At 44.6% G+C, this 25,032-nt stretch overlaps 1 protein-coding gene across 5 annotated transcripts in view; it reads left to right on the top strand.

The window, feature by feature from the left end:
• Positions 1 to 6,102: 6,102 nt before the first annotated feature.
• The window catches only part of LNX1 (ligand of numb-protein X 1), a gene marked incomplete at both ends in the record, with an annotated part of 88,818 nt that continues 69,888 nt past the window's right edge, over positions 6,103 to 25,032 (top strand). For 3 of the 5 annotated variants that reach the window (XM_084233121.1, XM_084233122.1, XM_084233123.1), the window contains one exon: positions 14,829 to 14,920. In XM_084233121.1, the coding sequence (XP_084089247.1) occupies positions 14,829 to 14,920 (92 nt within the window). Of the gene's footprint in view, positions 6,558 to 14,828; positions 14,921 to 25,032 lie in introns of those variants that run through there. The other 2 variants (XM_084233119.1, XM_084233120.1) reach the window with 1 other exon arrangement.

A 25,032-nucleotide genomic window follows, 5' to 3' on the forward strand; every position in this document is an offset into this window, starting at 1 on the left:
AAGTCTTTCAGCAAACAGCCTTCTCCTGCAAAAGGGGAGAACCCCAAAGGCCCAACATACCTCCAACACTTTCATCTATTTTTTGCATGAGTGGACAGGAAGGGGTCAGGAGGCCACGGAGCTGCTGGAGTTCTAGTTCATTGACTGCCCTAGTTTGTCACTAGTTTCACTTTTTCATTTCTTAGTGAATTTCAATAAAAGTAAATCAGCATTTGTGTTCTCAGAGGGAAAAATTATTTCTGGTTTGCCATTTGTGTAAAAAGTCTCCCTTTCTCCTTGCTTATGTTATTTATTGTATCAGTACATTTTAGAACAACAAGCTTTATCAAAATATAGGAATGATTACAAACAAATGGGAAAACCCAAATTCCCTTACAACCAGTGTTCTGAGAATTGGATTGTATACTGTGGATTCCAGTACCGAACTGTTTAGCCACCGACTTACTTCTGTTTATATAAATCCACCTAATACCACTAAATAACTTTGCATTTTCTAAGCTGTGTTCATAGTTCTTGTATCTGCCTTTGAAAGACCCTACTTTTCTACTTTAGAAATCTCTTGATTTTGTTTCGCCTCTGTGACCAAGAATTGCTAATGGCTTCCTTTAGGCTTTCAGGACAGCCTCCTGCTTGGCCCGCTAGACAGGCAGGACAGCAGTGAGCAGTGGCGTTGCATTGTTACTCGCAGGCAGATTCAGTCTTAGGGTCAGGTGACTCTGTTTCATTCCATTCTGAAGTTTTGGGGTTCACTTACCCATAACTTTAACAGGGACACTGGTAAATCAGGGAGCATGCCGAGAAGAGTAGTCAGCTTAACCAAAGGCCAGGTGAACCTAAGGTTAAACCTGGGGGAGGGTGGTGCTCTGTCTTGAAATAATTCAAGGATTAAAGGAGTTAGACATAGTCTAAATAGCCCCCAGGATAACGCAGGCACCCATGATAGGGGTGAGGTCTATGGAGGCAAATTTTTGCTCAATATATGAATTACCGCCAGCCCTCCCCAATATTTAGAGTTCTGCCCCTTCCACTATATTTAGAATTCTCCCAAGGCAGGATGGTCTATTTTGTAAAGTAGTAAAGGCCTAATCCATTTAAGGACCATCTCTCAAGGCTTCTTTGGACTGGAATAATCTATGACTAGTGTTTTTTCTTTCACAAAGTTAGTCAGTGTATGGGTCTCCCTGGTGGCGCAAGGGGTTGAGCACAGCGCTGTGAAGCTGTCTGCAGCCTCAGCAACGTGAGTTCGATCCCCAGCCAGGGAGATACCCACATGGCGCAGCAGACCTCTCCTGACTTGGCCACAGCTCCCCTCAGCAGTGTACTTTGGTCTATCTGTCTGTTCTGTTCCCTGCTCTGTCTCTGGTGGTTCCTCTCACCTCCCACACCTCTGACTTGTACCCCAGTTCTTGTAGTCATAAATAATAAATCTTAAAAAGAAAAATTAGTCAGGCCTCCCCTGGTGGCGCTGCAGTTGAGTGCTGGGCTGCGAAGCTGTCCGCAGCCTCTGCAGCGCCAGTTCGATCCACGGCCGCTGGCGAGGGTCCCACATGGTGCCAGACCTCTCCTGCCGCACCCACTGCTCCCCTCAGCAGTGTTTTTCGTAGGTCTGTCTGTTCTGTTCCCTGCTCTGGATCTGGTGAATTCTCTCACCCTCCCGTGCTTCTGACTGTACCCCAGTTCTTGTATAAATAAATAAATAAATCTTTAAAAAAAAATTAGTCAGGGTATGACCCACTACCATTGACTACAAGGATGGAATATTTTTAATAACATCAAGTCCTATTACTACTGTTGAAAAACTGTGACTCATGCAGCTATTCAAGAGATGCTTTGGAGTCGAATCCTGTCCTGGCACACGAGCTTGCCAACTGACATGTCCATACATCTCCTTTCCAGCATAGTGCATGGTCTATTTTGGTGACTACGTCAGATAGCCTTTTTCTTTAAGCCAGCGAGCATTTAAAGGAGAATTGGCAAGACCCCAGCACACCAGGGACCCCATGGTATGGGTGAGTTATCTCTGCAGAAATGTTCCTCCTCCAGACACGCTCTGTCCCAAAGGCTGTTCTTATGCCTATTGGATTGTTCCATCAGGAGACCATGGATTTATGACCACTAACAACTTCTTGGTTGTCGACAGTGCTGACACACTTTTGCTCTAGAATGTATCTTTGTTGTCAGCCACAGAAGTTCAGAATTCAGTTAGGTAGAACGTCAGTACGTTTCAAGTGAGACTGTAAGCTGGTAAGAAAAGAAGCAGGGATTAACGACAAACAGAGATGGAATTTTGCTCCACCCCAAACCAGAGAAGAGAGGGTATGATGGCACCAAGGGTTGTACCAAGGATGCCTAAGAGCACACCTTCAGCCCCCTACACACCCCAAGGAGGGAGCTCACCTCAGAACCAGAGGTGCTGCTGCTGACATGCTGAGTGGCAGCTAGGACTCGAGGCTGACAGGCCCACTCCCTAACTTTCGGGGAAGAAAATAGTTGACCTTTCAAGCCTTAACAATTTTTGATAATTCTCAGTTCGACGGCAAGACTGACATATGTTTAAAAACATGATACATCCTATGTGCTTATAAACTATAAACTAGAAGTATGAAATAGCAGGGAGAGGATATTAATCATTTTTTAAAAGTCCACCTGGTTCTTCCTTTAAAGCCAAAACTGCTTGGTCAACCAACTCACTTGAATCTGTGCCTATTTCTATAGGCTTTTTTTTTTTTTTTTGACTTATTTATTTATTTATTTATACATGCACTGGGTACAGTCAGAAGCGCGGGAGGGTGAGAGAATTCACCAGAGCCAGAGCAGGGAGCAGAGCAGGCAGAAGGACCCAAGTACACTGCTGAGGGGAGCAGCGGGCGGCAGGAGAGGTCTGAGCGCCATGCGGGACCCTGCTCCGGTGGCCGGGGAGCAGCCGGGGATCGAACCGGCGCTGCAGAGGCTGCGGGCAGCTTCGCAACCCAGCGCTCAACCGCTGCACCACCGGGGAGGCCCTCTATAGGCTTTTTTAGTCCAAAGTCAAGTCAGGAACTACATACTGTGGTGTTCACAATAATAGGTTAAGAATCTGGTTTATTCACATGGGTGAGTGCCAGGGAACTCAAATTGCTCAAGGAAAGAGGTGAGGGAGGGAGGAAGAAAGGAAGAAAACAGGAAGGGGGGAAGGAGGGAAGGAAAAAGGGAGGAAAGAGGAGCAAAAGGCAGAGAAAGAATGTAAACCTCGCTTTTTAGCTTGTCCCCTTTCAAATTCGTTCAGTCTCAGGCATTTTACCACGCAGTACACTCAAAGAATTTTCTATTCATATATCTTGGGAAAATAGATGTCAACTGTGACCTAGAGATTAAAATCTTCTAATTGCCTGGGGCTTGTATATTTGGTTGGCTACATTATTGGCATTTTGACTAGTCCTGATAAGAAAGATGCTAGGCGGGAGCAAAGTGGCAAAATGGTTAAGCAGAAAGTGAACCACGGCCCCTTCCAGGTTTGTTTCTGTCTTGGTTTGACTGGTAACTTACATGCCACATTTCAGTTTCCTGGTCTATCAGATGGATAAAAATTCTGGGGATTTGTGAGGATTAAATTACATAATCTATATAGCAGGTCCTGAGCACATGGTCGGCACATGGTAAATGCTCAAAAAACATTGATAGGAAAGCAAAGAACAAAGGATTTTCCCAAAAGTCCAAGCTTCCCAAATAAAGTCAAACATGTCTGCACAGAATTATAGGGACTTCAGTGTAGCAGAGCCTGGTGGTTTGCTTTTACAGGCTTCTTAGTGGAGATGGGATTGTTGGGTGAGGTGGAAGAGTGGGCTCTGTCCCAGAAAGACCCTGACATCTGACACTTTCCAGAGCACAGTTTGAAAACCAAAATCCTGGTCCAACACTATCATTTCACCAATAAGGGACTAGCTGAGAAATGTAACATTGTTTTTCTCTGTGATGCAATTCGAGGTACACCCTGTACTCCTGTCACTTTCTAGTCCAAAAATAAGGGGAAAAAATGTCGGGTCCCCATGGGTGGGATTATTCAATGAGACTCTTAGAAACTTTAAAAAGATCTAGAGCTTTAGTTCACAATCTGTGAAGCTTTTCTTCGTAGAGTTGATGATCATCTTTCGGGTGGCCCATTTGCATGGCATGTTTATTTTTCAACTGTTTTTTATGCAACTTAAAGCATTTCCTGTGTTGTTCCAGTACCTTCTATCAACCTTGAGGACAAATAGCAGCTGTGTAGGTTTCCATGAAATTTGACTAAAAACAACTCACTAGCTTCTGCACACTCTACCTTAGTCTTCTGTGGTCTCTTTTGATGCTAAATAAAATGCTATGATTTCCAAATGTTTTCACTTTAGGGGCATTTTACTTCAACCTCTTGAACAGTGTTCTTATTAGTGCAGCACAGAAATGTAAACACGAAGCTGACCCAGTGAAAAGTTTGAAGTCAATGTATTTTCTTTTTGAGATAAGGCTATGTTTGCACAAACAACCTCGGACTTTATTTGGAAAAGAAAAAAGATGTAACGCAGTTTATGACTGCCGTGCTATTTCCAAATGTGGCTAGTTTCCTGTTCGGTTGTTCATGTGTCTTTATCTTCTTGTAGAAAGTTTAAAGTTTTTCATTTGCTTTCAGAAAAGAAGAAGGTTTAGTTAGGGGATTCTTAATTGTTATAACACTCAGACATCTGGTGCATACCCTCTGTCTGCTCTATTACCTGGGCTTCCGATTACTTGTGCTGCCATCCCCTTACCCTATACCCCTTACCCTAGACCAAATGTCTGTCTTTAAAGCTCTTTCAAAGAGCTCTATACCCAACTCACCACCTAGCTCAGGTTTGGTGCATAACTGATTACCTAAGAGACTTCCTAGATTTAATCAGGCATGTTGAGAAAAGCATTACTTTTGGACTTCTGTGCCAAAGGAAAATACATAGTGCATCATTATTCTGCTGGTTTGAAATAGATATAAGTAAAAAATTTCTATTTAGAACAAAGTGAAAAGGTCCCTTATAGGAATTATAGCTCTCAGTTTCCAGGTCAGTTGAGCTAGACTGGAGACAAAATGAATGCAATGACAAGTGCATGTAAGTATAGTAGCTAAAATTTATTGAGCACTTACTATTTGCCAAGCACCAACCTAAGAGCTTTATGTATCATATCTCATTTAATCCTCCAAACATTCCTATTTGGTTGGCTATTACATCCATTTTACAGATAAGGAAACAGAGACTTAAATTATTGGTCCATAGTGGTGGCAGGATTTGAACCCAGGCAGCATGGTTCTGGAACCCACTTACCTACTAAATGACTAACTGAATGAATGCAGTGCATTAAGAACAATGCTTTCACCCTAGTTAAAATACAACAGCCCCAACAGCTCTTACAGTTTAGTTGAAGGCTCTGATGGCCAACATTTTCTGAATCTGAGAGAAAGGTGAGGGAAGAAAGATAAGAGAAATCCATGAAAACCTCAACTGTGTTTCTTGTCCTGATCTGACAAAGAATATTATAAATCACCGGCCTATTTAATTTCATTAACATTTATTTATTAACAAGTTACATTTCTTAGGGCATGTCTTTCGAATTTATTTGTTTATTTATGTGTGCATACAAGAACTGGGGTGTAGGCCAGTGGCAGCGGTTGGGGGGGGGGGTGAGAGGATTCACCAGATACAGAGTGGGGAGCAGATCAGGCAGACTGACTGAAATACACTGCTGAGGGGAGCAGCGGGCAAGTCAAGAGAGGTCTGCTGTGCCATGGGGATCTATATCATGCTGCAGTGGCTGCGGATAGCTTGATTGCACTGAGACTTAACCCTTTGCGCCACCAGGAAAACCCAGTGTATGTCTTTTGATTTATTCTTACCCAAGGGATTTTTGACACACCAACATAAGGATGTTAAAAGTAAACATTCTTCCCGCTGGGTTAAAGAAGGCACATGGCAAAGTGCCCGGAGTGGCCACTCCACCCTGGCTTCCCGGTCATAGTTCAGTGCCTTGTCCACTGCCTCATGTTCAAAGCAAGTGGAACCTTTGAAAACAAAGATGAGCCATCTTCTTCTTTTAGGTTTGTGAATGGCTTCTAGAAGATCTTGATTTGCTCCAAGTACATATTATTTTACTGGATTTCCTGTCATACTGTCCCCCTGGTCGACCATGAGCCAGCTGGACCCTGCAGATGACTCGAAGTCCAGTCCCGACCCGCTGTGTGCCGTGTGTGGCCAAGCCCACTCCTCTGAGGAAAACCACTTCTACACCTACACGGACGACGTGGATGATGATCTCATATGCCACATCTGCCTGCAAGCTCTGCTGGACCCTCTGGACACGCCCTGTGGGCACACCTACTGCACAGTCTGCCTCACGAACTTCCTGGTGGAGAAAGACTTTTGCCCGGTGGACCGCCAGCCGGTGGTCCTGCAGCACTGCAAGAAGTCCAGCATTCTGGTCAACAAGCTCCTCAACAAGCTGCTGGTGACCTGCCCTTTCACGGAGCACTGCAGTGAGGTGCTGCAGCGCTGTGATCTCCAGCAGCACTTTCAAACCAGGTAGGACCGCCCCCTCCGCCTGCCCTGGGAGGCCACGCCCCCGCGAGGGAGGGCACTCACCTGTCTTGGGGGGCGGGGCATCTCCAGTGCTCTCGTATTCCACCAGGTGGCCTGTCTTGGTCTCCTCTGCAACAATGAAAAGAATCATTCGGAGGAAGAAATGTTTTAGGTGTTTAGGGCTTTGGCTCAGTATGAGGGAACAGCTTGTGGTAGAGTTGAGTGGGCAGAAGTGGGGGTTAGAGGGATTTTTTAATAGTAAAATATACATAATAGTTACCATTTTTACCAGTTTCATTTTATTTATTTTCAGCATTTTTGAAGTAACATTGTATTATAACATTAAATAGGTTTTAGGTGTGCATCATTATAAATCAATGTCTGTAGAGGGAAGTTCGTCAGTAAAAGTCCAATTCTATCATTCACTGTACAGTTGACCCCTGTTACCCAGTTTGCTCCCCCCCACTCCTCTTTCCCTTGCGGTGCCCACTTATTGGCCTTGTATTCAAAACTTTGGTTTTTGTTTTATTAATTCACTCGTTTGTTTTGTATCTTTATGTGTCACCTGTGAGTGAAATCATGTGGTGTTTGTCTTTCTCCATCTTACTGACTTCACCAAGCATAACACCCTGTAGGTCCATCCAGGTGTTGCAAACAGCAGGATTTTCTTTAAATAGCTGAGCAGTATTCCATTGTGTTACATCATTTGTAATTGTTGCCAGCTCGTGGGCATTGTGGGTTTTTTTTTTTTAACATTTTAAAATATACTGTCAAGTGGCATTAAATACATTCCCATTACTGCGTGCCCCTGGCCACCACCTGCGGAAACTTTTCCCTCTTCCAGAACTGAAACACCGAACCCATTAGACCAAACTCCCCATGCCGAACCCATTAGACCAAACTCCCCATGCCCTCCCCATGCCATGTGGCAACCCCATTCTACTTTCTGTCTCTAAGAGCACATCTGCCCTAGGAACCTCATATAAGATGCACCACACGGCACTTGTTCTTTTGTGACTGGTTGGTGATTTCTTTTACCTGTGGTTGGTTTGAAATGTGAGAGATGCTGGGAAAGTATGATGAGCAGCTTTTTCTGAGGCTCATGGTCTCCAAAAAGATTTCCTGGTGGTCCTCGCCTGTGTTTTTCACTAAGAAGGACATGTCTCCATGGCCTATGAGTAGAATTTCCTCTGTATGGGAAGTGTCCTCTACCTTTCAGGACAACTGAGGTATTTTCAATAAGTTTTAAAAGAAGAAATTTAGAAGACTTCTGTCATCCAAGCTACTTGTTCTGTGACCCTTGCAGCAAGGTTACACAGAGCCAAGAAATGACGGCCCGTGCTGGTGGCCTGTGTCCCCGGCCATCTCTTATTTTGCCCACTTACTTTATCATGTTCCTGGGCATGTATGGGAGGCCTCGGGGGCAGCTCTAGGTCTTGTTCCATATGAGCTATCCTCTTAGGACATGCAAGGTGCTTAATAAAGGATGAACAATAATACCACAATTATTTTGTAAGAGGAAATTTGGAGGCTGGTATTTATCTTGGTTCCTGTCATGACAAGGGGAAGAGTCAGGTGCAGATGTTTTTTCTAAAGGTCACATACCTTAAGTCATGAATCTCAGTCTTTGTGTCTTGGGACATGTAGATTGTCTATCATGGAAGTTTGCATCCAAAGCAATGACCTGGGTATAATGCTTTGCACATGTTTTCCATCCTAAGTTTTCTCCAGTGAACTCATTTTTCTCCACACGATCTGAGCCAAATGCATTCAGCTCAGATTTGTGGGGTGCCTCTGACCCTCTGTTATTGTTAGTATTTAAAGGAGGATGTCCAAAAGGACTCTATTTGTGATCTTTGCTGTTTTGCCCAGGTAGGTGAGGCACTGTCTGACCAGAAGTAGGTCTGGGGTCAAAGGTGAGGTCGATACTGACAGTTCACACTGGGGCCACACTGGGAAGGAGAGATGAGGAGCAGAAGGAGGAGAAAAGGCCTGGTAGATAGAGCTCCCTAGTCTTGTCACAGTACCATGTTCTTGATATGTTATGATCTAGACATTTGTGATGTGAGCTGTATTAGTTTCCTATTGCTGCTATAACAAGTGATCACAGGTAAGTGGCTATAAACAACATAGTTCTGAGGGTTAAATGTCCAACATGCATCTCACTGGGCCACCCAAGGGTTTGGAGGGCTAGTTCCTTTGGGCTTTAGGGGAGAATCCCTTTCTTTGCCTTTCCCAGTTACTAGAGATTGCTTGGCTTATGGCCCCCTCCCTCCTCAAAGCCAGCAGTATAGAATCTTCTGGTCTCTTCCTTTCTCTCTGCCTCTGTCTCTGTGTGTCCCTCTCTTTGTCTCCCTTTCATCATCATCGCTTTCATCATCACATCATCTTCTGTGGCACTGACCTTCCCGCCTCCCTCCTATAAGGACATCCGTGAGCCATGAGCCCACCTGGATAATTTCAAGAGCCTGATTTCCTGATTTCAAGAACCTTAATAGTGTCTGCAAAGTCCTTTTTGCCATGGAAGGTAACATAGTCATAAGTTTTGAGGACTGAGAGGTGGGCATTTTGGTACCAGGGGTTGGGGTGGGAAGTGATTTTCTGTCCACTACAGGAGTGCTTAGGAGAGGGGTAAGAGTGGAGACAGAGAAAGAAAGAAATGGAAACATTCTCTGGAGAGAAAGTGAAAGCACAGCAGTACCTCCTCTCTTGCCCCACCCCTCAGCAGGCACTGATTTGGGGCCAAGAATATCGATAAAAATTGGAATAAGATGACACAGAGTCTGAGGGCAAGGCCAGAACAGAAGTGGGACAGAGAAAGGGCTAGAAGGGGCTGTTTGGGACCTTGTGGGGTCTTAGAAGAGAAATGACACACAAGCACACCTCAGCTGCCCAGCGGGAACTTCATTCACCCGCCCACACAGGCTGTGACCCACACGCCTCTAGGAAGCCCGGGGTGAAGGCTTGATGAACTCTCAGCTGATAATGACATGCACTTTTGAAAAACATCAGTGAGGAGAGCACCTAAAACTAATTGAAATCACTCCTCTGAGCTGTGGCCTCCTTCACAGCAGCTCTCAGTGGAGAGGAAATCTCCCACATCACAGAGGTGTTGAGCTCAACACCTGCTCCTATCCTCTCCACACATCAACTTCCTAAGTAGGTTGACACCTGCGTTTCCAAAAATACATTGTATATATTAGTCATCAAATGCTTAATATACACCCCTTCTCCTCCCAGCCTCTGGGGTATTTTATTCCAGGATTAAGAATTTGGAGCTAACCCAGGCCTGACTCTGGAAACTTCTTGGGCCCAGGGCCTGTGACTGGGCGGGGAGACCACCTCTTCCTATCTCAGAAGGGATGTTAAGATTAAGTAGTTATACCCTCTGGAGTTCCTTGAACTGGGGAAACCAAGAGGTTAAGCAGGAGACAAGAGTTTTCCTCATAGTTCTCTAAAGGGCTTCATATATAGGTTGGTGGCTGCTTGTATGGGAGGGTTGCCATGCATATGTAATAGAAGATACCTCAGTTTATAAACTTGGCATCTTAATTTCATTATTTAAAATGTAATGAGTTTAAAAAGTGTTCTTTGTCTTATGGCATTTTGAGGAACATCAACTAGGCAGGCTGAGAGTTAAGGAGAACGTAACTATAATTCTGGGGGATAGGAGCCACACAGACTCTAGAGAGCTAACAGTCCCGGACTTCATGGGAAACTCCATACTTAGGTTTCCCCATTTGTAAAATGGGAATTTATTTCAGTCAACTTCTTGAAAGCAAAGCTCTTGCAGAAATGAGTTATATTTAGGATATTTCCATTGTTCCTCTAGTAAAGAACATATGTTGGAGAAATATTTTTCCCCTCAGCCAAGTTCTCTGTTCAAGGCCTTTCCATAAGACCATATTATTACTAATAGCAATGAGTTGGGCATGCTGCCTGTTTCCTCCAGAATGTATGTCATTTGCAAACACTGTCATCTAATTGCTTCAGGCCCTGAATTGTAAGTAAGTAAAACATTTAGGACTGACTGTGGGTGTGCATGGCTGACAGACCAGCAGCTGCTTGGACAACTGTATCTGGCTCAGACTAGAGAGCTCTTCCATGGGAAAGCCTGTGTGTCTAAGCCAATTTGTAGAATGTTCTGGTCAATTATTTAACTTCTGTCCTCTTAGGTGCTCACAGATTCCCATCACATGGGTCTACTGCAAAGAAATCCCACAAGGGTGATGGGCTGGTTGAATCCTAACCAAAGGACATTGCAGAGAGCCAGTCCATGCTTCTCTCTTGACTTAGCCCATCAGAGAGAGGGTAGGTAAAGGCCAAGATTTTCCTTCCTTGATCCTGAGTGGGAGTTCCCTTAGGCTCAAGACTTCATCTTCACTGTGTAATATTATTATCTGCATGTGTAATATTTATCAAGGATCCACATTTGGTCTGGCCATGAATGAAAGAAAAATCTATGCACGCCATGATTTCTGCCTCTGATGAAATGACCTTTTAACCATAAAGGAGAGAAGTTGAAAACACAGGCGCATTGAATTATTTCATAGACAAGTCACTTTGCCCTTTAGTTTCTCTCTTCTGGGAGATAATAAAAATGGGAGATAATAAAGTTGACCCTTCTTAAGTATTTTCTAGCAAGAACAAAGAGATCATTGTTCAGTGTTTCGAAAGCAGCCCTGAGTGAAAATGTGAGGTAACTGGCCTAAGGCATACCCGACTGAATGTTCTCGGGTGTTTTCTTGGTTAACTTTGCTCCCGATGCCCTAGGTGTTTCTTCTCCAAAGACCTGCCCAGGAACTGCTCTTGACCTTTCCTTCTATCTGGTGGCTCTTTTCTGTGGTGTGTTCACTGAAATACACCAATACACTTTGGTGTCTAAAGTACAGGGAAGATTTTACTGTCAGAGCTAAGGTCTAAGGAAGTATTACCCTTGAAAATGTGGGTAGGTAACAAGGCTTATTGAACCTTGCTGCCTGGCCAAATACATCCACTATGGTTGTGTTCCACAAACATCCTCCTTGTGACTTTCTAACCATAAGCCTAACTTTTTCCTGGCTTCTACCTTGTTGAGAGCCCCTCTTTTCCCAGCTCTGGGCATGAAAGAAATGAGGCAGGTTTCCTGCATTACCTTAAGAGAACCGTTGAGTTTCCATCAGATTATGCTCCCTGCAATTATTTAAAGAAACATCATTCTCCTGATAGTCTTGAAGACTATTTCATTCCCAGGAATAGTCTTTAACTTTTTGCCTTTTTGCCTGGATGTTTATTATCCATCTGTATAAATATTCAACCCCTGCCATGGCTATTGTAAAGTTTAACGTCCTGTGTTACTAATTTTCCTCTGATCATTAAAACTAGGTCCAAACTACTGGCTTTTTAACTGAATTGAATTCTCTTCTCATTCAAAAAATGTTACTTGACCATCTATTGCATTCCAGACACTATAGTGAAGATACAATGGTGAGCAAAACCGGTAGAACTGTTGCCTTCAAAGAATTCTCAATTCAGTGAGGAGAAAAGACACAGGAAAATAGGAAGTGATCGGTAATGTCTGAGATGACATTTAAGGATAAATAGGCAGAGTCTGGCTACAAGGCTGTTTACTGGCAAAAAAGCTATAGAATAATTTATGCCCCCAAAATGGTGAGATTTTCTCCCCAAGAGAGTGTATTAATTAGGATTATGTCTGATGTCTGATAATAGAAAATTCCAGCTATGTTTATTTAACTATATTATTTAACACAAACTCTGTGGGTAAGAAGTCAGGACTAGTGTGTTGTTACCATGATGCCATCATGAACCCAGGCTCCTTCTACTTCTCAGTTTAGCTTTCATCCTCAATTCTGTTACCTCATGGTCCCAAAATAGCTGCTAAAACTCCAACATTGCAGCTGAGTTCCAGGCAGAAAGAACAAAATAGGAAGGACAAAATTACAATATGAAAACCGAGACACCCTCCCTTAAAGTGCTTTCTGGGGATGCATCACCCAGTAATTTCTGCTTATACCTTTGGCCAGTACTGTGATACTTGGCCATCCATCTGTGAGAGAGGTTAAGTGTGTTACCACCATGAACAAAATCTGGGGTCTATTAAAAGGAAGGAAATGAGGTTAGACATTGAATAGACAACCACCAATGGTTTTAATAGTAACATAAGCAACAACAAAAAAAATACCTTTGCTTGTATATTGTATTCATATCTATTAATAAATATGTCCTCTTGAACTACAAGGAGATGGAAGGGCAGGCATTCTTTGCCCCCACCCCCACCACCACCAAAGACTTAGCAATCTGATGTGTGCAAGATGATCAGAAATGTTATTGAACACCCCTGTGAAGCCCAAGGCCATTATTATAGATTTGCTGCTTTTAAATTATGATCTATACAGTAGGCCCTGGACATTCAAGAAGAGCATGTCTCAGGACTCTGTGAAACTCTACATTCAGGAAAAGACTTTAACATGTACAGTCCTGAATGGTGCAGGAAGAAAGGACAAGAAAAAAATAAGAAAGCATCTTGGCGATAGGTGCTGATTTACCAGCTAGGTTCATTTACTATTACTAGTAGTTATTAGTGACAATATTAGTAACAATAGTAAACACTCACTGAGCCCTTTGTTCTTTATAGGCATTATCTCATTCCACCTTCATAGCAACACATGCACTAAACACTATTATTATTGTCTTTCTTTTACAGCGGAGGGTACAGAGTTTCAGAGAGGTTAAGCAACAAGCCCAGTGTCACACAGTATGCAGCAGAGTTACCATTCAAACTCAAGCCTCTAAATACTAGCATCTAAATACCAAACTAACTTCCTTTTTACTGCTCTTTACCAGCTCTGACACACTTGGGTTTAAAGGGAATGGAATTCAAATTAGAGCCTCAACAAAATTATAAATTAATATGCATTATGCTTTCGTAAAGCTGCTAATCTTGGATCTAAACTGTCCAAGTTAACTCAGCACATTCTAAGGGTCTACTGTATGTATCAAGCTCATTTAGCCCTGCCTCAGGTAAATGTAGATCTCTGATGTTAAAATTTCCATGATTGCACTTTTCGCTGCGCTCGGTCTCATCCTGCAGATTCTTCTGTAGTCTGCTTTCCATCAATGGCTTGGTTGTACGTTAATGGAACTATCCCTTTGAGCCATTTCTATTAAAATGTAGGCCTTGCGTTGGCAAAATGGATGAAGGGGTAGCAGGGAAGACTGCTAGGAGTTTCTGTGGCCTTCCAGAGCTAGGCCTCCACAGAAGTCCTAATGTGAAGATAAAGAATGTAGTCTAGTCACAGATCTTAAAGCCAGAAGGGATGAAGTGGTATAGCCTCTGTTCGAGGAGCAGGTAAGATGTTGGAATTTCCATTTCAGAGATGAGCTGACTGAGGAGGGTGCAGAGTTAAAGAGCTTAAATAAATTGTCCAAGGTTCTACTGCTAGTGTCAGAGCTTAATTAAACCAGCAGGACACAGGATGAAGTGACATCTTTTCTCACCGAACAGGAATCTGTACCTCATATGTATAGAAAGTCATGTCTGTCACGACTGCTTTTCTTAAAGTGAATGACACAGCCTATTTTTGTACAGGGCCAATTTTCAAAATGAGCAGGAAAGCCATCACACTGTTACATCTGGCAGTGGGGTCTGCACAGTGATAGGTAAAATAGCTCCGGTGCACATTCTAAATACACATGGAGAGGTGGAGTCAATTCGCATTTAACCCTCTTGTGTCTCAACCTCTGAAGGCTCGCTCTGCGCCCGGGTCTCCAGGCTGTGTTCCAAACATGCTAATTTCTTACTGTGTCTTTCTCTAGCGAGCTCTAGGACAGCATCTGATGATTTACTCGTTCACGCCGTGGGGTCTGAATATGCCAGGCCCATGCCCTCTTCCATCGCAGTTTAGCCTCAGCCCATCTGCTCCAGGCCAGTGATGTAAATGTACCAGCTGCTTCTCGAGAACCAGTCGGCATCCTGAGGGAGGGGCAGGTCCCTTTCCCGGGCATCAGCCTGCCTGCTCTCAGCCTCAGCCCTCTCGCCAACCTTGGTGGGTCCCTCCCTTCTTTTATCTCCCCATCTGAGATTCAGAAGGCACAATCCTCTTCCAGGCCCATGATTTATCAGCGTGGCTGGATCTAAGGGCTTGAAGTCAGATTCCTTGAGATCTACTTGAGTGTGGAGACATGGCAAGGTTTGTTTAAAGGGGCTGGGCTGGGCTGGGCCTTGCAGCTGACAGAGAGAAGGTGCCAGGAAGAAAGCAGCAGCCTGCTCGGAAAATGAAGGCGCTTCTGTTGCTGGTCCTGCCTTGGCTCAGTCCTGCCAACTACATTGACAATGTGGGCAATCTGCACTTCCTGTACTCGGAACTGTGAGTCCCCTCTAACCAAGCCTGCCTGTGTTTGTGTGTTGGGTATGTCGGGGGTGGGACCCGAGGCAGTGCCCTGCCTGGAATGTCTGTTTAGAGGAATAACTTCCACATACACTAGATGCACTTGGACAAAACACCCTCCCAGCAGTTTCAAGCAGCATGCTTGGCTGCTGTGACTACCCCGAAAAACACCATCTTATGAATGCGGAGTTTTCCCAATGAGGCAGGTTTTTTTTTCCTGCTTTGTGCCAACACTGTTTTGGTTTGTTGGTACTCTGCATTTTCTCACTAGATGTGTCTTCTCTTCTTTCCATAAATAGAACCAAAAGGCAGTTAAGAACAGAGCTTGCATGCACAGACCTGCAACCTCCATTGGCACTTCTAATTGCAAGTAGACCCCTCCCTTTATTGAGACAATCTGTCTCCGTACCTGAAAACACATAGTGTGCCTGCAGGGGACAGAGAACCCTGCGTGTGAAATTTGCATGTCCACATTATCTTTATTTTTTCCAAGTTTTAAACAAATGGGGTTGCTGAAATAACCATCCCCATCTCTTAGATTTAATGATGAATATTTTGCTATATTGCTACACTTACTTTTTTTTGGGGGGGGGCTGATGTGGTTTGGAGTAAATTGTAGTCCTCGTGACATTTCACCCCTAAATTATTCACTGTGCATCCCTCTGAAACATGAGGACGTTTTCCTAAGTGACCAAGGCTTTATAAGAGGAAATGACTCATGTCCCCAAACTCTACAATGATATTTCTCTGGCTCCTTGTGTTAGTAAACTTTGAAAGAAGATTGCAGATTGATGCAAACAGCTTCTAACAATCACATAAAGAGTGTTATGTGTGCCTCTGGGTTTGCAGCATTTACAAAAATGTATTCCTCCTTATTAGCCAGACAGGTGAAAATAGTAAGGGCTGTATAAATTCGAGTCGGTAAACGAATGAAAGAAGACTCTAAAGAGAGCTCATAGAAACCAGACTAGAAAAGCTTGGCTGGGCAGACATAGGTAGAGACAGCTCCAGGAGAAGGTAGTGATAGCTGGGCCTCTAGTGATTACCTGGACTAACCAATTTGTCTAGCACAGTAGATGCTTGATAAACAAAAGGAAAAACAGATCACCTAGGTCCTTGCATGCAAGTTACTCATTTTAAGTGCTCAACTTTTCTAGATTATCTAGTCTTATCTTATCGGAATGTAACCTGAGTGTATCTAGTTCTATCGTACTGGAACATAACCCCAATCCACCTTAGATAAGAAAGTTCAAAGAGAAGGCATCGGGTACAAGCCTAAGGAGTGAGCATCTGTGGGGTAATAGTGAGTGGAAGCTTTTCTAGAAAAATACACAATGGCAAAACTAATTGGGATTGGAAAATCCCGAAGCTGGTATTTCTGAAATCTACTGCTAAAATCTACTTCCATTCCCCTTCACCGCACCACCACACCAGCTGTTCTCCTTGTTACTTGTTGCATTAGTTTCCTAGGGCCACTGTAACAAATAGCCACACATCTGGTGACTTAAAGCAACAGAAATGCACTCTCCTACAGTCCTGGAGTCCAGAAGCCTGAAATCAAGGTGTCAACAGGGCCACACCCTCCATGAAAGCTCTAGGGGAGAGTCCTTCCTTGCCTCTCCCCAGTGTCTGGTGGCATGAGGCATCCCTTGGATGGTGGGGGACATCCATATTGTACCTGGCCTTCTACTCTTGTGTCCTCTCCAATTCTGTGTCTTTTTATAAAGACATTTGTCATCAGATTTAAGGTTCACCTGAGTAATCCAAGATGACGTCAAAATGAGACCCTTAGATTAATTGCATCTGTAAGACCCTTTAAAGAAAAAAGTTCACATTCACAGGTTTTAGATGGATATATACTTTGGGGGGGGCAACCATTGAATCCACCACTGTTATACTGAGGAGGATTTCATTGAGTTACTTACAGTTTTATAGCTTAACTCGAGGATGACTCTTCATATGGCTTAATAATTTTTGACCAGTCTGTGAATCAAAGGCAACTTTTCTAATGAATAATTGAATGGATGCAAAGCAGGCTGTTCTTTCCAAGCTGAAGCAACCTAGGAAGGGTGATGTCAGGAAATACCAGGACTGTGTTCCCAAATTTACTTGACAGAACTTTCTGGAAATCTCCAGTTACTGGAGATGCTTAGGAGAGTCTTCTGTAAAGCTGTTACCTGGTACTACTGGTGATAATGAACTAATCGGGGACTTAGTGATACATTTCAGGTGCTCTGGTCATCTTCCAAGGAACAGAAATAGTAAGAGATTCGGTACAGTACCCAGCCTCAACAAGTTGAGGAGATAAAATGTATACATGGAAGAAATAGCAACTATGATCCATGGCAAAGGGGGTTAGTGCTCATCCTGAGGTGATTAAGCAGAATTCAGGAGGAACGAAGCAGAGTCAGGGAATAGAGGAGAGAGCACTTGAGGCAGGGCCAAGGTGCAGGGCGGCCTAGCTGACCACAGTGTCAGCAGAGATCTGCGGGACAACTGAGAGAGGGCAATGTGGCCCCGGGATAAAGAGACCCTCTTACTACACAGGTCACAGGGACCTCAAAGGCTGGCAAACTTGGTGGATTCACTGGGAAGGCACTGGGAGGTCAGGCTTCTTCCTGCCACCGGAGTGTGAACTTTGGTGTCCTGGCCTTGGGGGAGGTGGGGGGGGTGGGGGGGAGGGGGTGGGCCTGTGCCCCTGTGCACAGCTTCAGAGCCCCTCCTGGTTTTTCCTTTCTCTCAACGACTGAGACTCTCTCCAAGTCTGAGTTCTGTTCCTTTGGGGCCCAACTGGAAAACCGGAGTTAATCTACTCTATTGGGTCAAATTAAGCATGTGATCTAGGTTTCTCAACTTCAAATACCTATAGGAAGGAGGCAGGATTTATTTAAACATAAGAATTGTTTGGGCTTAAGACAAAAGGAAGTGTGAGGCCTGTGCTCTGATTATAATGTCCAAAGGCATTCAAATTCAATTTAAAGCAAAATAAAACAAAAAACTCTGTCCAGTCCGGCAGATCACTTCTGCCTGCTCTGTTTGGCCTTGAACTCCAAAAGTTTATGGCCCTGGCCAACTCCTTCTTTAAACATGCCCACTGCCTGGGGGAGCCCAATGGTCAATGGTGGAGGACTATAGGTGCCTTGGAGGTGTGGTGTGGCATCTGAGGAGGTGTGATCCTATGTGTCTGAATCACAGACAGTGTTGCAAACCAAGTTACTTCAATTAAAAGAGAAACAAAAACATGTCCACAGTCACCTATTGCCTTCACTTAGAAGAGGGTGGATGCCACAGAAGAAGTGTAAAATCATACTTGGTATGGAGTTGAAATCCATCAGTTGGGGCCAGGGAGTCTAGGATGGTTGCTGGAGTCTGCAAAGAGCATGCCATAAGCATGCCACAAGCCCTCACCCCCTGACTTATTGAACTCTTTCTGAATTTCTAAGGCCCCACAGCTAATTTAGGAAATAGACTTTTGGTCTCATGGGTTTAAGGTGGAGCCTTCTCCCCTTTTCAGGGCTATCTAGAGCCCCACAAATGACAAAACTGGTAGGTGAAATCCTGACAGTAGCCTGGGTTCTGAGGACACCCACAGAAGACCTGGAGGTTTGTTTATTTGAAGGCAGATGCTTGGGTTCTACATCAAATCTGCTAGAGCAAAACTCTTGGGGGTTGATTTTCAGACTTAAGTTCCCCAGGTGGCTATTATTTTGAACCTTAACAAGACTCCCAGGTGATTCTCTTAGGGCCCACTGCATTTTTCACCCCACAAGCTCCGCAGGTGACCCTTATGGGCTCCACAACCTAAGAGCCTTTGTCTCAGCTCAGAGGCCAGCTCGCTCCGCCTTCCAGCCTTCCACTGAGGAGAGACGCTGCCCGCTCCTCTCTGCATGTCTCTGTCTCCTTTTCCTGGTGAGTGCTGGAGGGAGAGCTTGAAAGATGTTAATGTCTTTCAGACTCGAGTTGAACTGAATGTATTTGTACTATTTTGGTCAATCCCTAAATGTTGCAAGCTGTGATAAAAAAAGACCCTGGTTAGGTTTCAGTGGACGGCAGTATTGCTGATAATGACGCAAGCTAGCGGAGATGCTGCAGAATGCTGACCAAGCTTAAGTAGCTGACATGACGGCTTCCTCAGTGATCTCCTGTGGCTTTTGTAACATCTTAGTAATTCGTTTAGCAAGAATGTGGATGGAGGTGCCAGGGAGCTGATGGGATGGTGAGGTGCACATCCCGCTCTCAGAAGCTATTTCTAGAAAACTGAAAAGGTTGGTCATCTTTTCCCTCACCTTTAAATATTTTAGTTCCTATCACCGCTTTGAATATTGGTCATTAGGCCTGAGTCCTTGAAACACTTTTCAGTTCTGTCATTCTGCTAGATGTGCTTGTGCCCGGGGTGTGAGTCTGAGTGTGTTTCACACGGATGCACAGCAAGTTGGAGGCCTACTTTTCAAAGCAGATAGCTGTGTCTTGTTTAAGGATGCAGTTAGCAACAAGACAGCCAGGTGAGGTTGTGGAGAATGACAGGTCCCTGATACGTGTCCTTCTCAGCTTGCACCGGCTATTTCTAGCTTACAGCCAAGTGCTTCTCCCTTGTGGCATCACCACAAACAATTCTTGTGGCAAGAGAAATGGCATGCTGTTCCTGCACAGAGTGCTTCTATGTGGGGTGGGCTTCTCCCCACTGGAATCTGGTGCTCAGGAAACTAAAATGAGGGACTTGAATATTGCTGTGAAAGAATGAGGTCTCCCAGAGACACTGCCAAGAGCAGCAGAGTTATGAGGCAGCCCTGTGTGTGTTCTCCCAGGAGGTGGGCTAGGGCCCAGGGGTCAGAGTCAGGACACCCACCAAGTGTCTTAGGACCAAGGACATCAACCACCCCCACTCCTTCAAGTTTAATTAACTGTTTCAAGCTAACTGCAAAACACTGCCGATAAATGGCACTGTCTTTGTGCAGAAGAACGGTTATCCTGGGCTCACCAGCCAAAGAGCCTGAAACACCCCAAGCTGGGCCTTCGGGCATTCAGATAAGAAGGTCCTCTCCCTGGCTTCTAATAGTGGTCATTAGGCCTGGGTCCAGCTCCTCCACCTTCCTCTCTAGGTCAAGTCTGGGCAGCAGCACTAATCTTAGCAACTCCTTTTCCTCCCTGCTGGCTTGGGCCAGGTGCTGGGCCATGAGCTACACATGGGACCAGGGGGAGAGTCACTAGTCCATTGTTGCTGTTGAACGCTCTCTGTGAGGAGGGAGGGGCTGAGCAGGAGTGCAGAGTGCAGTGAGATGACCTCAGCATCCATTTCCTCCTCACTTCATTTCCACCATGTTCGACTCCCAACACTTTCCAAGTTTAAACCAACTAAGTGAGCTCTGTGGATCTGCCAATAAATGCTCTCCAAGTGGATCCTCAAAGAATTTGTTTCCTTTTCATCAACACTGAAAAAAAACGCTGCTCATCTTCAGACATTTCCTGTCCTCTGGTTTTCAGAATCTGAAGTCAAGTTTGAAATTAGGACCTGGAAGGAGGGAAATAGAATTTACAGAGAAAATGGGGTGAGATGGAGAAATCATATACCCACAGGGAGGAACAAGGTCCCTTCTGGGGGAGCAAAGCCAGGCCTCTTTCTGGTTCAGTGACTCTGTCTCTCAAAATGTTGTGTGTTTAATAGGGCATTTTTCCTAAAATCTTTTGTGTGTTTGGAAGGAGGTTGAAGCTGTATGTTTCGGATTCCTTTATATTTAACTCATCAAGCTGCTTCGCCGTAATGATTCTCTGTCCAATGGTCTTAATTTTTTCTTGAATCAGCAAGTTCTCGTTTTGCCAGCAGTAGCACATCTCCGCTCCCAAACTGTTTACTTACTGATCCAAACTGCAAAACTTGGGGGTTTCAAAACACCACACCAATATTTGGCAAATTGTGTTGGCCTTTCTCTGGGCTCACATGATTGTCCGGTGGGTGAAAGAGAATCCTAGAAATGGGACATAGAAGTCACACTGATTGATTTGTGTTTGGTTTATTTTCATTTTAATATTTTATCATGAAAATCTCAAGCAATGCAAAAGTGAGAGCAGAGTTCAATGAACCCTCATGTGCCCTGACACCAATCTTCAATGGTTACCAATTCATGGATACCTTCTTTCATCCATATCTTCCTTGAATTGCTTTTGAAGCAAATCTCAGGCATCATTTCACCTGAAAACACTGTAGTTTCTAAAGGACATATGTAACCAGAATGTTAATATCACACCAAACACATGAACTATAATCCCTTAATATCAAATATCCAGGCAACTCAACTTTCCCTGCTGTCTCATCACTTTTCAGTTCGTTTGAATCTGAGGTAAATAAGGTCCATTTAGCATAATAGGCTACACATAGCTTAAGTCCCTCCCCTACACCTTCCACAGTCCTTTGTTGCAAAGGAGTTCTTGAGGGAAAATTTTGAGGAATATAGCTTTGGCAAATTCCATATACCAGGCTAGTCATTGAAAAGGAAAATTAAAGCAATTATTTTAATTTAATATCAAGTTGAGGGAAATACAAGGAAGGAAAGCTCCAAAACATTGAACAATCTATTGGTTTAACTGTAGTTTTAACCAAAATGACTATCTTTGTTTTTTTTTTTTTAAGATTTATTTATTTATTTATTCAAGATTGATTGATTGATTTATCCGAGCACTGGGTACAGTCAGAAGCATGGGAGGGTGAGAGAATTCACCAGAGCCAGAGCGGGGAGCAGAGCAGGCAGAAGGACCAAAGCACACTGCTGAGGGGAGCAGCGGGTGGCAGGAGAGGTCTGCGCGCCATGCGGGACCCTCCTCCGGTGGCCAGGGAGCAGCCGGGGATTGAACCGGCGCTGCAGAGGCTGCGGGCAGCTTCGCAGCCCAGCGCTCAACCACTGCGCCACCGGGGAGGCCCCAAAATGACTATCTTTGATGTCCTTGTCACCCTGACGCTGTAAGAGGGAAACTTCAGGGCCTCCCTGGTGGCTTAAGGGGTTAACTCTCAGCACTGTGAAGCTATCCGCAGCTTCTGCAGCACAAGTTCAATCCCCGGCCAGGGAGCAACCCACATGGCACAGCAGACCTCTCCTGCCTCGCCTGCTGCTCCCCTCAGCAGTGTATTTCAGTCAATCCACTTGTTCTGCATCCCACTCTGTTTCTGGTGAATCCTCTCACACACACACCCCACACCTCTGGCCTATACCCCAGCTCTTGTATGCATAAATCTTTTTTTTTTTTTTTAAAGAGGGAAACTTCAAGAATGAGGAAATATCTTCTCCCTAGGGCTGTGGTCTCACACCTGCTTGATTAGATCTATATTGCTGGAGCCATCATATGCTATCATGTATAGTTATCTATTTATAAACTATAAACTGTGCACATGTAATGCAGTATTTAATATATTCCAGCCATTACAAGCATTGCAAAGCTATAGTTAGGAGAAGTTCTACTACTTCTGCAGAAGTTCCATTACAGTCTCCCCACATTTCTCATGGGTGTGTCACTTTGGAGACCACCATGGAGAAATGGGCCCTGGGGACTCAGGGCATTAGCACACAATGCCTTCAAAGCAGATGGAGGAAATTTCCCACTGCTAGTTTGTGGGGTTGGTCTTGGAAGGAATCAGGCAGGAAATGGCACTTCTGTGCAGGCCAAGGAAAACTTGCCATCCAAGGCACCACATATCCTTCTTAGTCATTTTTGCCTTTTCTGATCACTTCTCCGTGGGTGGCCCATGTGGACCCTACTGTCTTCCAGTCTCAACCTTTCCAGGCCCAACCACACCTGTTTTCACACACCAGGAGTGAAAGTGGGGGTGTGGTATGGATTCAGGTTTGTTAGGCCTGGAGCACTGAGGCATTTGGAATTGGAAGAGTCCTTGTTTTAAGAGACACATCGTGAATTCTTTTTTTTTTTTTTTTAAGATTTTGTTTATGCATATAAGAGCTGAGTACAGGCCAGAAGTGTGGGGGACAGGGGATGAGAGGATTTACCAGAGACAGAGTGGGGAACAGAACAGGCAGACTGACTGAAATACACTGCTGAGGGGAGCAGCGGGTGAGACAGGAGAGGTCTGCCTTGCCATGTGGGTTGCTCCCTGGCCGGCTGGGGATCGAACTCGTTCTGCAGAGGCTGCGGATTGCTTCATAGTGTGGTGCTTAACCCCTTGCACCACCAGGGAAGCCCCCACATTCATGAATTCTAACTTGCTCGGTCCCTGGTCAGTTTTTGGAAGAGCCCATGCATGCCTTGAGAAGTACACATTAGTCTTGATCATAACCCCTTCCTGCTTCTACAATCTCTGCACCATTTCTTTAAAGTGCATCTGTGTGTGTCTCATCTCATCTCTTTCCATAGAATGAGTTCTGGGAACTCTGGCCCTGTGAGCCTACTTCTGTGTTTTTTGGGTTTTTTTTAAAGATTTATTTATTTATACAAGAACCGGGGTACAGGCCAGATGCACGGGAGGGTGAGAGGATTCACCAGAGACAGAACAGACAAGGCAGACTGATGAAATACACTGCTGAGGGGAGCAGCGGGCAAGACAGGAGAGGTCTGGTCTGCTCGCCATGTGGATTGCTCCAAGGCTGGCAGGGATTGAACAGGCACTGCAGAGGCTGCGGACAGCTCCATAGCACTGCACTCAACTGCCTGCGCCACCAGGGAGGCCCTACTTCTGTGTTTAACTCTTGACTGTTGAGAGCCAGGACAATATTCCGGATGCACTGTGAGCCAAGGAAGTTACCTGTGGCTTCTCCCACCCTCTCCTCCTTGAGCAGCTTACCCACAGTGTCAGAGAGGGAGAGGTGGAGGCCCCAAGACAGTGAATATCCCTGTGTCTCCCTGAGAACCATAATCAAGTGGCTCGACATTAGAGGTTGGACGTGAGATAATTTGATGATTAAAAGTATGTACTCCACAGTCAGGCTGACTCAGGTTTCTAGTCTCTGCCAGCTGGGCCACGCTAGGCAAGTTACACAGCTTCTCTGAGCATTTTCCATCTATAAACAGAAATGATAGCACCTACCTCACAGGTTGTTGTGAGTATTAAATGAAATTATGAAAAGCATTTCATATTGTTCCTCATACACAGTAAACCCTTAACTTATAAATTTCATGACTAATATTAGCAGTTGTTAGAAAAAATAGGTCAAAGCTAAGATGCTTTTTTATATCTGAGAGGATGTCCCTTGGAATCTGATGGCATCATACAAAGATGGTGGGCAGTATTTTCTTGGTGATTTATAAAATAACGGTGCAATCTTACAAAAGACAAATCTTTGATGGATGCATTTGATAATGACCATACTTCCTCCATGGTGACCATGGATGAACTGAGATCCTGGTGCAATTCTTAAAACTATAGAGTACCTCCCTTCTTCTGTCAGTGAAGAGGCAGGTAAATGACTTTCCTGAGCTGCAAAAGGGGTGACTGGCATCCCAAGGGGGAGTCTGGGGAGAGGCCTCAGCATGTGACAGTACATACGGGCCACACCTCCCTCACAGCTCTGTTTCCAGAATGAGTCCTTCCTTACATTTCCCCTTCTCCTCTTGTGATTTGTTTCCTGCCCTTCCTCCCAAAGCACTCTTTCATCCCTTTGGCTCCTTCTTCTGCTACCTCAGTGTGTCACTCCTGCTTCCTTCCACTTTCCTGCTCATGTTTCCCCTTTCTTGTTGGAAGAGGAAGGCTGGATCCAGCATGTTATTCAACCAATGGAGCCAATGGGCAGAACCAAAGATTTTTAGAGCCGAAGGAAGGCATGGAGATGTTCTAGCTCAGTCTTCCCATTTTATAGATGAAGACACAGGGGTTTTGTAACTTACCCAAATTGCCTCCAGTAACAATCTCTGTGACCTCAAACAAGTCATTCATTATTTTAATGTGCCCTCAGGAAACAATAAAACTGGAGCTGGTTGTCAACATTTTAAACAGCTTTGGGCAAAGCAGTGACATAGATGTGATATAGTGATGCCCAAGAACATCACCTCTTATGAACAAGGTATCTGACCATCTGGGCATGCTCAGAGAATGCTGTCATGGACGTCCTTGACAATTTTGTACAAATGCACCTGGGGCCATCTGATAATAACAA

Source organism: Talpa europaea (assembly GCF_964194135.1).
Source record: "Talpa europaea genome assembly, chromosome: 5".
Lineage (NCBI taxonomy): Eukaryota > Metazoa > Chordata > Mammalia > Eulipotyphla > Talpidae > Talpa > Talpa europaea.